The following is a 12753-nucleotide window of genomic DNA, read 5'->3' on the forward strand; positions in this document are numbered from 1 at the left end:
AATGTTTTCCAAATAAAACATTATATAAAGGTGATTATAGAATTGCGGTTACATTTACATATTTTCAAGATAAATCTTCTATAAATTTTTCAAAATCAAAAACTTTAAATGAAACTAATTTATATAGAGTAATAATATATCCCAAAAAAAGCATGTGACCTGCTCCAATTGATGTCACTTCATCTGGCAGGAAACTCTGGAAGGCATTGAGGAGTGTTGTTATTCATATCCCATTCATTTGTGCCAAACATTTAGTATACACCAATGATTATTGATATTTCATCTCTGCTTCTCTGACAAATTGAATTTGTCTTTTTAAAAACAATATTGTGATGAAAATGCATAAAATTTAATTTTAGACATGCTGTGGTATCTGGATTGAGGTTAGCATCTTGAGCTAAAGCACAAAATGGTGGCAAATGTCAGCTCTATTATTGTCAACTCAGTTCTTGGTTTAAAAGCTAGTAATTAATAACAGAATAAAAAGTTTCATATTCAGTTTACTGTAAATTATACACTTGTCATTACAGTTTATGTATAAATAAAGTCCCTTTAGGGAAAGTAATTTCACTCGGCGGCCATCTTTGAAACGCCTCTCAGGCAGTGTGCTCGGGCATTCTATCTGGGGAAAAACCCAAATCTCCAAAACTGTTGGCCAAGCTTACGATTTCATTACATATTTGGAATCGCCAATAATATTAAGCAACAACCGTCTCATATGTTTCATTTCTAAATGTTTAAATCAAACTAAATTGGCATATTTTCAGGGTGCCCAAGCTAATGCACATGCGCACTGGAAAGGAACGAGATCACGACACCAACCTCATTTATGGTTGTTCTACACATGAGCTGTGTCTCAATTGGCACGCCATACACTATGCACTCATGCACTATGTACTTATGCACTTACACACACAACAGCATAGTATATGTAGGTAGTGTCGTCCCAAATGGAGCACTAATGTTTTTTTTACTAAGCAGAAATTCCAACCGTTGCCTTGATGACGTTTGACGGTTGCCAAATCAGTAAAATAAATGACCAAACTATCAAATAATACCGGCCATGAGTATAACCGCATTCACCATCGGGAGGCGCTATAATCAATCTCGTAGGAGAATTTAGCTTTCACCATCCAAATTAAATAAAGTAATCCAACATGTGCGCCCAATAGCTCCGCCCCTTCCGCTACCTGAGCAAACCTGCGGTCGTTGAGTGCGTGAAGTGTCCATCATTCCACACTTCATTTTACCAGCTGAATGAGTGCATCATCCGGGTATTTAAAGTGCACTTATTATGTTTAGAGTTTTCAGTGTGAACGCACTACTTACACTGTTTATACTACAAAATGGCGTAGAATAGTGCATAAGTATGCGATTTGGGCCGCAGCTAATATCATCCTCTGGATAATGATCGTCATTTCATGCTGCTCTTCTGAAGTAATCCACAACTTGGTCTTGATGGCGAATCTCCGCCAGAAAGACAGCGACTCTTTGTTTACAAGTTTGTGGGCGTTTGAGTAGTTGCTGTCATGTGATGTGCATTTGACATGATGGCCTGCACCTCGTGTTCGCTTCATACAGATTACTTTTGTTTTCAAGTGCACTTAGTTCATTTAAATATAGATTTTAAGCTTTATGTGGATATATTTCTAATGCCTGTTAGGCAAGTATTCACTGAGATTCCAGTGCATTTGTTGACTACAAAACCAAATGTAAAAGCACACATCTGGTCTGAGCGTCTTCCCCAGAGAAACGTCAGTCTATTGTGATTGCTGATTGGCTCCTGTACTAGTAGGCAGGGCTTCATTCGTTATATTGACCGTTACACTTTTCATAAGCTGGTTTAAGATGATTCTAGTTGGTTATGAGCTGGTTTAAGCTAGCTATGAGCTGGATCAAGCTGATTCTTGCTTGTCATGAGCTGGTTTAAGCTGATTCTTGATGGTCATGAGCTGGATTAAGATGGTATAAACTGGCCATGAACTGGTTTAAGTTGGTCATGCTGGTCACAATAAGTTTAGAGTTGATTCTTGCTGTTTGAGAAGTGGCTTAAAATAGTTATAGCTGGTCATAAGCTGCTTTAAGATGGTCCATGCTGGATACGAGCTGGTTTAAACTGGTTTAAGCAAGCCACGAGCTTGATCAAGCTGGTTCTTGCCCATAATGATCTAATTTAAGCTGATTATTGCTGGTCTTGAGTTGGATTTAGATGGTTTAAACTGGCCATGAACTGGTTTAAATTGCTTCATGCTGGCCATGAGTTGGATTAGGTTGGTTCTTTCAGGTCACAATAATTTTTGAGGTGATTCTTACTGTTCTGTAGCTGGTTTAAGATAGTTCTAACTGGTCACAAGCTGGTTTAAGATGGTTCTTTTTGGTTACGAGCTGGTTTAAACTGGTTTAAGCTAGCCATGTGCTTGATCAAGCTGGTTCTTACCTGTCATGAAATAGCTTAAGTTGGTTCTTTCTGGTCAGGATCTGGTTTAAGATGGTTCTTTTTGACCAGAAGCTGCTTTAAGATGGTTCTAGCTGGTCATGAGCTGGTTTAAGCTAATTCTTGCTGGTCATGATCTGGTTAATTATTTTTTGCTCGCCATGAGATGGTTTAAGATGGTTCTTGCTTGCCATGATCTGGTTTAAGCTGGTTATTTTACATTACAGTTGTAATAAAGCGTATAAGAATGTTCTTTTAATGGGACACCAAAATCTAAGACTGTTCTAGTTCTAACATTTAAATATAGATTTTAAGCTTTATGTGGATATATTTCTTATGCCTGTATTCACTGATATTCCAGTGTATTTGTTGACCACAAAACCAGTTGTAAAAGCACACGTCTGGTCTGAGCGTCTTCCCCAGAGAAACGTCAGTCTATTGTGATTGCTGATTGGCTCCTGTACTAGTAGGCAGGGCTTTATTCACTATATTGACCGTTACACTTTTCCCCATTCAAAACTATACGAGTGACACCTATTGTGTATTCTATAGTCTTTGGTATAAACCAGGGGTGACCAACCCTGTTCCTGGAGATCGACCTTCCTGCAGATTTGAGTCAAACATATCAAACCCATAGCAACCCATATCAAACACACCTGCCTGTAATTATCAAGTGCTGTTCAGGTTCTAATTAATTGGTTCAGGTGTGTTTGATCAGGGTTGGAGCTGAACTTTGCAGGAAGGTCGATCTCCAGAAACAGGGTTGAGCACCACTGCTGTAAATGAATGTAAAATGCATGAAACGTACCTGCAATTCTCAAATTAGTGATGTTTAGTCCAGTTATGAGGCTAAAATACCCACCAGGCAAAGAACGTCAACATGACGTCAGATTGACATTGTACCCCAACATCGGGGGACATTGCATTTTGGGTAAAAATAATGAAAATTGGGTTGACGTCAGAACTCAACGTCACATGGACGTCAGTGTCCGACGTCAACCAGATGTTGAATTTTGGTCACTTTTCAACGCATCAAAACATCAACGTTTAGTGATGTCACATCATGACGTTGTGTGGACGTTACAATTATGACCTGTATCAAACGTCAGATTTTGGTTGCCATACCTGATGAATAAACGTTAGTATTTGACGCCAATTCGACGTTGGTTTAAGATGTTGTCTCGACTCATTTTTTACTTTCCAACACAACCTAAAATCAACGTCCTTATTGGACATCAAAATAACGTTGTCGTTAGACGCTGGCTAGTCATTGAATTTTGGTCACCCATCACGGCCCAAATCTAACCTAATAATAATGTCTTATGACGTTGTGTGCCTGCTGGCTAAGTTTGACACCCTGTTGTATTGAAAATGTAGGCATCTCCAAACCATCTGGATTTCTTCCTCTGTCCTGAATAGCGCTTTAAGAATAAAAAGTGATCCATCAGAGCGTCTGGCCTTCACGCAGAGTCGTGATCATCCATTTCCAGCCTGATTTCTCTCCTCAGCTGCTATTGATGTCTTGATTAGATCATACAGAACATTTGCTGCTATTTCATTAAAGCTCAGTCTGGCTTAGAAAGGCTCAGTTGTACAGCCGGTTCTTCATTGACGTGGCGGCTCACCGTCACGACACAAAATCAATGCTACATGCTGAATGACTTCCATCATCAGTTAACCAGCGCTGCCACTTCCAGGAGATCTTTCTGAACCCGCGCTCAGTTAAAGCACATGCTCTGTATTACTTACTTTTCTTTTGCACTGGATATTAAAGCACTGATAATGGATGCTTACAGAACTGCATGCTTGCTTTAAGCATGATTTTGTTAATGGAAAGCTTGAAGAGCATTAAAAATATGTTTTGATTCAGCTGTAACAACTTGTTGAGAAAAGGTTTATTAAACTGAAGACATGTGTATTCAAGATAGGATTGTGGATTATATATGATAGCTACATATCATATGAATTACATTTTTCAAATATTTACTAAGTGCTGTTTAACTGAGCAGGGATTTTTTTTTCCCCCAGAATTTTCTATAATATTTTTCTTCTGGAAAAAGTCGCATTTATTTTATAATTTATTGATTTATTTTCAGTCAGCTTCAGAACAAACCACTGTTCTCCAATAACTTGACACATTAACCTAATTAACATAGTTAAGCTTTAGAATTGCACTGAATACTAGTGAATCTTGTGAAATAACTAGTAAAATATTATGTACTGTCATGATGGCAAAGACAAAAAAAAATGTTATTAGAAATTAGTTAGTTATTTAAAAAAAAAAATAGAAAAAAATTACAGTATATTATTATGTATTAAAAAATTCTTATTAATATTTTATTTAAAAAATATATACAGTTTATTATTAGCCCCCCTTTAATTTTTTTCTTTTTTAAATATTTCCCAAATGATGTTTAACAGTGCAAAGAAATTTTCACAGAATGTCTGATAATATTTTTTCTTCTGGAGAAAGTCTTATTTATTTCGCCTAGAATAAAAACAGTTTTACATTTTTTACGAACCATTTTTAGGTCAAAATTATTAGCCCCTTTAAGCAATTTTTTTCGACTGTCTACAGAACAAACCATCATTATCCTCCTAGGGCTTGAGTGTCCACATACGTGGACAGCACATTTTAGCTCTTAAATGGCTATTTAAAATACTGTGAATGTTTTTTATTTTGTTACAGACATACAGTGTCATCCTGAATCTGTTATGCAGCATATGAAATGTCCCAAACACTATTTTTAACTGTCCCAAATGGGAAAAAAATTGTTTTTACTCTTTGATAGTCAAAGCAAGTAAAACAAATCTCTGTTAAATATGCAAAAAAACAAATTCAGCAAAAAGTGTTATGTAAATTCGGACCACGAGTCCACATGGACATAATTTTTCTCTAAAAATACATCATATCAAAAGATCACACTTAGATTTTTATTCTAATTAGGTTCTAATAAGCCCAAATAGCAAAGAGAAATAAAAAAATACATGTAAAAACACCTTGGGCCTTAAGAGGTTAATCAATAACATGAATAATTACCCTAACCTGCCTAGTTAACCTAATTAACCTAGTTAACCCTTTAAATGTCACTTGCTGTATAGAAGTGTCTTGAAAAATATCTAATCTAATATTATTTACTGTCATCATGACAAAGATAAAATAAATCAGTTATTAGAAATGAGTTATTAAAACTATTATGTTTAGAAATGTGCTGAAAAAATCTGCTCTCCGTTAAACAGAAAACGGGGGGAAAAATAAACAGGGGGGCTAATAATTCAGGGGGTGAATAATTCTGACTTTAACTGTATATGTTAACCCTCAATCATCAACTTTTAAAAGATTACACTATCATCATATATTTATAAGAAATATTTTCTTTAATATTAAAGAATGTTGCCTTGAAATATTTTTATAACAAGCATTAAAAATATATATTTATAATTTAATTACATATGGTCAATTATATATTAATAAATGTTCAAATTAAATGCAGTACTTCCCATAATATACAACGCTGTGCAGAGAAATTACAAACATTGTGATGAAACAAATGAATCACTAAATCGGTTAATTGAAACGAACAGTTTGAATAGATTCACAAAAGCTAATCAAACCTTTAAAACAATAAAGAATAATAAAGTTATTGTTTTAAGGGAAAGTCAATGAATAGTTTGTTTTTCAAAGTGGAAAACATGGTCCTTGTTCATTTCTGTTCATATTTTTATTGGAAGCTATACAATATTATAATAGTGGATATTCATTAGATTAGTCAGTACTGAAGCCAAATCTGGAGCTAATCTAACAAAATACCTTAGGATGACACCCAAAAAAAAACTAGTACACCCAAATTTATATGTTACAGAAAAATATTAAATACAAATTTAAAAGAGGAAAAATCGAGAGAAGCAAAAAAATAGAAAAATGTAGTTGAAATTTTGTAGGTTGTAATTGTTTTTGCAATATTTTGCTTGAATTTAATTGTATTACCTTTCAATTTCTAAATATGTTTGGTGACTAAAATATTATTGTAATAAATATATCTGTTTAATAAATCTGTTTTGTTTAAATGCACCAAAATACATTGCCTATGTTCAATGAGAAATGGATAAAAATATTCATTTTTAAAATGGAGTGTACTCAATTGTGCTGAAAACTTTATAAATACAGGACTCGAAATTGCAACTGCGGTTGCATATGCGCCCGAAATTAACACTAGAGAATCATTTAAACACTAGCTCTAAAGTGACGTTAGTCAGTTATTAACAGCTTCTGCTGTTTTGACGTTTGATATTGCAGCTGTTGGACAACATAATGCACTTTTAAGGCTTTTTAAGGCAAGAATGTAGTTGTTTAGATTGCAACTATGCAGTTCATTTATAAGGATAGTGCCTATTTTAAATATTTTTAATTTCTGAGATTGGCAGCCATCAGTATGTCATACTGAGCAGAGCAAAGACGGTTGCACCACAAGACGGCGCATACAACAGAGGCTGCATAATAAGTTGAATAGGGGAGAAAAACTCCGTTTTCATTTTGTAGTTCAAACTACAGCTGAACAAATCATTATAAAACAGGGAAGTGACATTCTAAGTCTCATTTTTGTATGTTGTAGTGCTGTATTCATACCATAGTGATATTCTAGTACAAATACAATACAGTACTAATACAAACAATAATAATTACTTGCTATTATTTTTATATATTAATATTATTTTGTGTCGTGTACGTATGTTAATGCATGTTAATATTATAACTTGTGTGTCGACTTTAAAAATTACTGTACAGCACTTTGGTCAACCAAGACTGTTTAAATGGGCTTTATAAATAAATAAATACATCTTGAAACTTGATATCTCCAGAATACCATAATGATGAATGAGTTCACTTAAATCACTCAGCCCTACGGCAGGCGGACAAGAATAAACCGAAGTCATTCTCTGTTATTGACAGGCTGTTTTCTGTTTACCTTCAGGTCCATTCAATCATCTGAAGTCCAGTCTGCTGGGGTCCACATCAGACTCCAACCTGAACAAATACAGCACCATCAACAAGATCCCGCTCATCGCCCTCAACTTCTCTGAAGCCAACGACAGGAAAGCGCCTTCGCCTCCGTCCTCCGAGAAAACCATCATCGCTCCCAAAGTCAAAGACAGAACACACTGCGTCACAGAGAAGGTCACTCAGGTGAGGCCAGATATTACTCAAACAATAATACTACTCCAGTATAATAATGAAATATTACAAGATGTGGGATTTGACTACAAAAATATGATATAAACTGTACTGAATGGTGAATCTAAGTGTGTGTACACTAGCAGAACCATTCAGTATCTGTCTCCGAAGGCCTGGGAAATAATTCAATAACGATAATTATCACGATTCATAATTTTTCGTTAAAACGATAACGAATTTTTAACGAATGTTTATGAATGTTTATGAATGCGTAACGCGGCATTTTGCAGCCTGCACTTCCGGATGCAGCACGTAGTATAGGTTTACAGCCATACAGTGTTAGTTGCACTTGGAGGAGTAAGAAAAAAAATAATGAAATAAAACAAGGTCACAGACATTGTTGACAAGAAACGTCACTAAACTTCAGTGGTCTGGAGCTACTTAGTTACTTGCAGTTCGTCACAAAACAGAGTAACATGACAGAGCAAACTGTGCAGACGACTCGTGCCATCAAAAACAGGCAGCACCACAAACCTGCTTCATCATTTAAAACAATACCACCCTTATGAAGATGCTAAGAAATTATAGACCCAAACACGTCTTGGCAAACGTGGAACCACCTACAAGCATCACGCGATGCACGATTTTTAAAATGAGAGCGAGCATAGACATATTCGTGCCAGCCTGTCTGATAAAATTGAATAAAACACCTGCGGATATAACCGAGTTCTGCTCATAACAGGGTTTGTAAGGTATGTAATGTCAAGAGGATGACTCAAAGTAAGGTAAACTGCACACACTTGGTTATGTAATGCGTGTACACATCTCACAGCGCAAAGCATAATTTAACCTTTCAATGTCCACGCTTAATCAGTCATCGATAAGGTCTATTGATTAAAGATTTATTGACAATCAATAGATCATCAGGTAGTCGTTAGCATCCCTAAGTAAAGTAAATTAAAGGATATTTCACCCTAAATTCACCATTAAGAGGAAAGTTCATCCAAAATTAAAAATTCTGAAAATTCTGTCACCATTAATTCACCTTTTACTTGTTCCAAACCTGTTTGAACAATGTTAAACAATAAAATACAATCATTTTTAGGGTAATGTCTTTTGGTTGTTGAAAACTTGAACAGTAAATGCAGAAATATGATTAAGATGGTTCTTTTGTTTATTATTTTTTATTTATATTGTCAGACAGCTAAAACATCTCACACAATGTGTTAAATCAGCTGCACAAAGGGATTGACGTGCTGAAAATCCTTTAAAATTGATAGATATAAAGATTTGACATTTATCGTAATAATTATCGATATTGACTGATATGGAAAAAATAGTGATTTTTTTTTTGCCATATCACCCAGCCCTATGTGTGTGGCAAATAAACAATTATATAAAAATGTTTCATGTCGCAAAATAGCTTCCTATCCGGTGTTCAACGGGTACCACATGTTTATGAAATGGCTCTTCTCTCACAGCCGCCATTGTTGTTGTTTTCTGGTGTACATTTGAGCAACATGGCACATTTACAACCCCAAGTGTTGGCGTGTTCAAAAATAGTAAACCGTCTCACTTAGTCTTTTCAAACGTACTTTTTCCTTCGAACAAAAAAACTAAAAGTTGTAACGTCTTCCCCTCCATCGTCTGACTTAAACATGTGAGGCTTTAATCCACTACTGCTCATTTCCGTCATTTTGGCTGTGTGAGATTTAATCACTTTGCTCTTTCTGTCAGAATAGCATGTAAAGGCTCCACCCACTTCTAGAAAGCAGCAGCTCATTTGCATTTAAAGGGACAAGCACTAAAATTGTGAGTACTTGCTTACATCCAAATAGGAGCAAATTCGATGGGCTGTAATAAATATTCTGTGGTGTATTTTAAGCTGAAACTTCACAGACACATTCTGGGGACACTAGAGATTTATTATACATCTTGTGAAAAAGGAAAATAACAAAAGAGATTGGTCTCATCTTCTCTCTTACCATATTTAGCTTCTTCTGACACATCAAAAGAGCATCCGAGCGTGAAGATGGATTTTCTAGCACCTCTGGAAAATGGATCTGCAAATATTGGCCAAACACAATTGAGCAGCACTGCAGCAGCTCCTGTGTAAAAAAAACAAAGTGTAAATTGAACTTTTCCCTTTAATCCATGGAAGATAGATGTGTTTATACATTAGATATGATACAACTAGCAAGCTGCGGAAGTAGACCGCACTATAAGGCACATTTTCCAATAAAGATTTTTTCAAAAAGTAAAACAACAACACATTTTTAGCAATCACTGCATGTGAATATATATATATATGAGCAATACCACACAAGTAGCAGTGCGATATGGCTGTATATCGGCACTGGTGGGAGACTTGCGTTGGCAATATACAGCCATATTGTACTGCTACTCATGAGATATTGTGTTTATACAACAGCTCGACGGCATAATCGTGTGAATAATAAAAGAAAATCAAACACGGACATTTTTTAAAAACCTTTTTGTATGAGGAACTACTTTCTTTCGCCACTTATTACATCTGCAGCTGACGTCAGAACAGCGGAAACCGTTGCTACTTCACAAATGTCACTTTAGAGCTAGTGTTGAATGATTCTCTAGCATAATGTCTAAAGTGATGACAAAACAGGTGATTTTGCTCACATTTTAAGATTGTAAGGCTGAACAGCATGAAATGCCATCAGTCTACGGAGATTTCCCAGTATTTCTCTGTTGCAATCAGTATATCACAATAATTAACCCCAAAAAAGCCAAAGCAAAGCAAAGCCTAGCAGTTTTTGTGGTATAAATACACCACTACAAAATAAAGAAGAGAGAGATTGACTTAAAATGTCACTTAGCTCTTTTATGATTTGTTCAGCTGTAGTTTGAAACGTACACTGTTTTTCTCCCTCTAAGGACTTATACTGCGGTCTCTGTGACTGAATTGACGTTCACTTTCTTTGGTCTGCTCAGACCGGTCGATGCACTGAATCTGATGCTCCGAAATTATAAATATATAAAATAGGCACTATCCTTATAAATAAACTGCACAGTTGCAATCTAAACAACTACATCTTCGCCTAAAAAGCCTCAAAAATACATTATGTTGTCCAACAGCTGCAATATTTGTCAAACTGTAGCTTGTCCTCTGCTTGTTGCTGTATGTGGGCAGAGTAATGCACAAGGGTGAAGAGGCTGTACGAGTGCTGTTATTTGCAGAACATTCATTCATTCATTTTCTTTTCGGCTTAGTCCCTTTATTAATCAGGGGTCACCACAGCGGAATGAACCGCCAACTCATCCAGCACGTTTTTCGCAGCGGATGCCCCTCCAGCTGCAAACCATCACTGGGAAACACCCATACACTCATTCACACACATACACTATGGACAGTTTAGCTCACCCAATTCACCTATAGCGCATGTCTTTGGACTGTGGAGGAAACGGGAGCACCCGGAGGAAACTCACGCGAACACGGGGAGAGCATGCAAACCAGCGACCTACTTATAATATTTCATTGTCTTATAACATGCATTTATTTTTACATAATTATCTCAACGACTCTCATATGATTCGTTCAGTGATTCATTTGTTCCCAAACCCCTCCTTTGCATGATGCTTATCTGTGCTCGGTCCAATGACCCAGTCTATTGTGATTGGCTGACTGTGTTCAGCGCGAAACGGAAAGAAACGCCCACTCCGAGCAGCGCAGAGTATGTGAGAGCCCAATGCAGGAATGCAATAAAGCAGTGCAGTTAAACACCAGCGTATTACTCATAACGATAACCCCAAGTAATAGCAACGACACACATTCAGTAGTAATCCACACAGTGGCAAAAGTTGAACTATTTTGAAAATTGATGGCACGGCACACGTGTGTATAGGAACAGCTGATGGTGGCCATAGCAAAGGCAAACGGCAGAGGATGACTAGCTTAGAAATGCATTTACATTGGTAAAGGAAGAAGCACGCGCCGCATTTTAAACGCAATATGTGAATATCCCCATTCAGATTTAACCTAAGAGATACAGTACAAGCATTGATCTATAAAAGATACAAGCTGCGATTACAAGTGGTATGATATGGTACGGTTCAGTATGCTTTCATGGCCGTTTCCACTGACAAAAGGGACCAAAAAGCGAACCGTAGCGTACCACTTTTTGGGTACTCCACAAAAGGGTACCAAAAGGCGGAGCTAAATGCGTAGCTGAACGCTATTGGTTTAAAGAGAAATGTCACCAGCGCGTACACAAGCAGGAGAATGAAAACAAAGGATGCGCCATTTTTAAATACACAGCCGAGACATTACATCTTAAGTATATACATATAATAATGAGCCATGGTCGACCCGAGCTCAAACAAATCTTGTTGTCATCTTGATGAACAGCCACAAAGCCAAGAAGAAGAGCAGAATCTACCCGTGCACCGTAGTTGTTTACAAGGCTGTCTAAAGCGTGAGTGGTTTCGCTTTCTCGCGTGAGATTGGCGCGCGTCTATATTTGGAACTTCTTGAGCTGCTGATAATAACATGCGCGTGATTATTAAACTTCTGACACCCGATCTTTTCAAAAAGGGACAAACGCTAGAGTAAAGAGTGAAAAAATAAAGATGAAGCTCAATTACAAAGGAGCAAATGATTCTTTCTGCAACCTAAAGCATGAACAAACTGCCATGTTTAACTATTATCATCACCTTTTGGACTATTTTGAACTCAGAATGACGGAATTACTTTCTAACAGAGGCTACATGTGCTGCTGAAGATGAAAGATGCAGATGAGAGGTTTGCACTGACTGTAGGCTATATTGCATGTTGTTTTTGAACCCAAATAAGCACTTAATGTATGCTGTGTGTAATTTTTCTGTAATTGGTAACATATCAGTGACTGTAAGGGGCTGTATGTGTTCATATATGTTGCATTTATTCATTTATTTTATATAATTACAGACGTTACAGTAGGATATTTTGCACTGTCATTGATCTGCAGTTATAATGAATATATGTTCATAGAAAAGTTAGTAATAAACATTTATATAGAAGTATTTATACTCATATGATATGTGAACGACCCGTATAGCTTTACTTTGACATTTCCTCGAGCGAGAATGACATCGACTGAAACTTTCTGTCGTACACCACACCCACCTGATAAAG

The 12753-nt window shown here is 36.5% G+C and overlaps 1 protein-coding gene across 1 annotated transcript in view; it reads left to right on the forward strand.

The window, feature by feature from the left end:
- The window catches only part of LOC130235493 (potassium voltage-gated channel subfamily H member 7), a 183747-nt gene that overhangs the window by 78758 nt on the left and 92236 nt on the right, over positions 1-12753 (forward strand). The window contains exons 7-8 of the mRNA XM_056466081.1: positions 6907-6924; positions 7408-7619. Coding sequence (XP_056322056.1) covers positions 6907-6924; positions 7408-7619 — 230 coding nt within the window. The remainder of the gene's footprint in view (positions 1-6906; positions 6925-7407; positions 7620-12753) is intronic.

The sequence above is a fragment of the Danio aesculapii genome, chromosome 9, assembly GCF_903798145.1.
Source record: "Danio aesculapii chromosome 9, fDanAes4.1, whole genome shotgun sequence".
Lineage (NCBI taxonomy): Eukaryota > Metazoa > Chordata > Actinopteri > Cypriniformes > Danionidae > Danio > Danio aesculapii.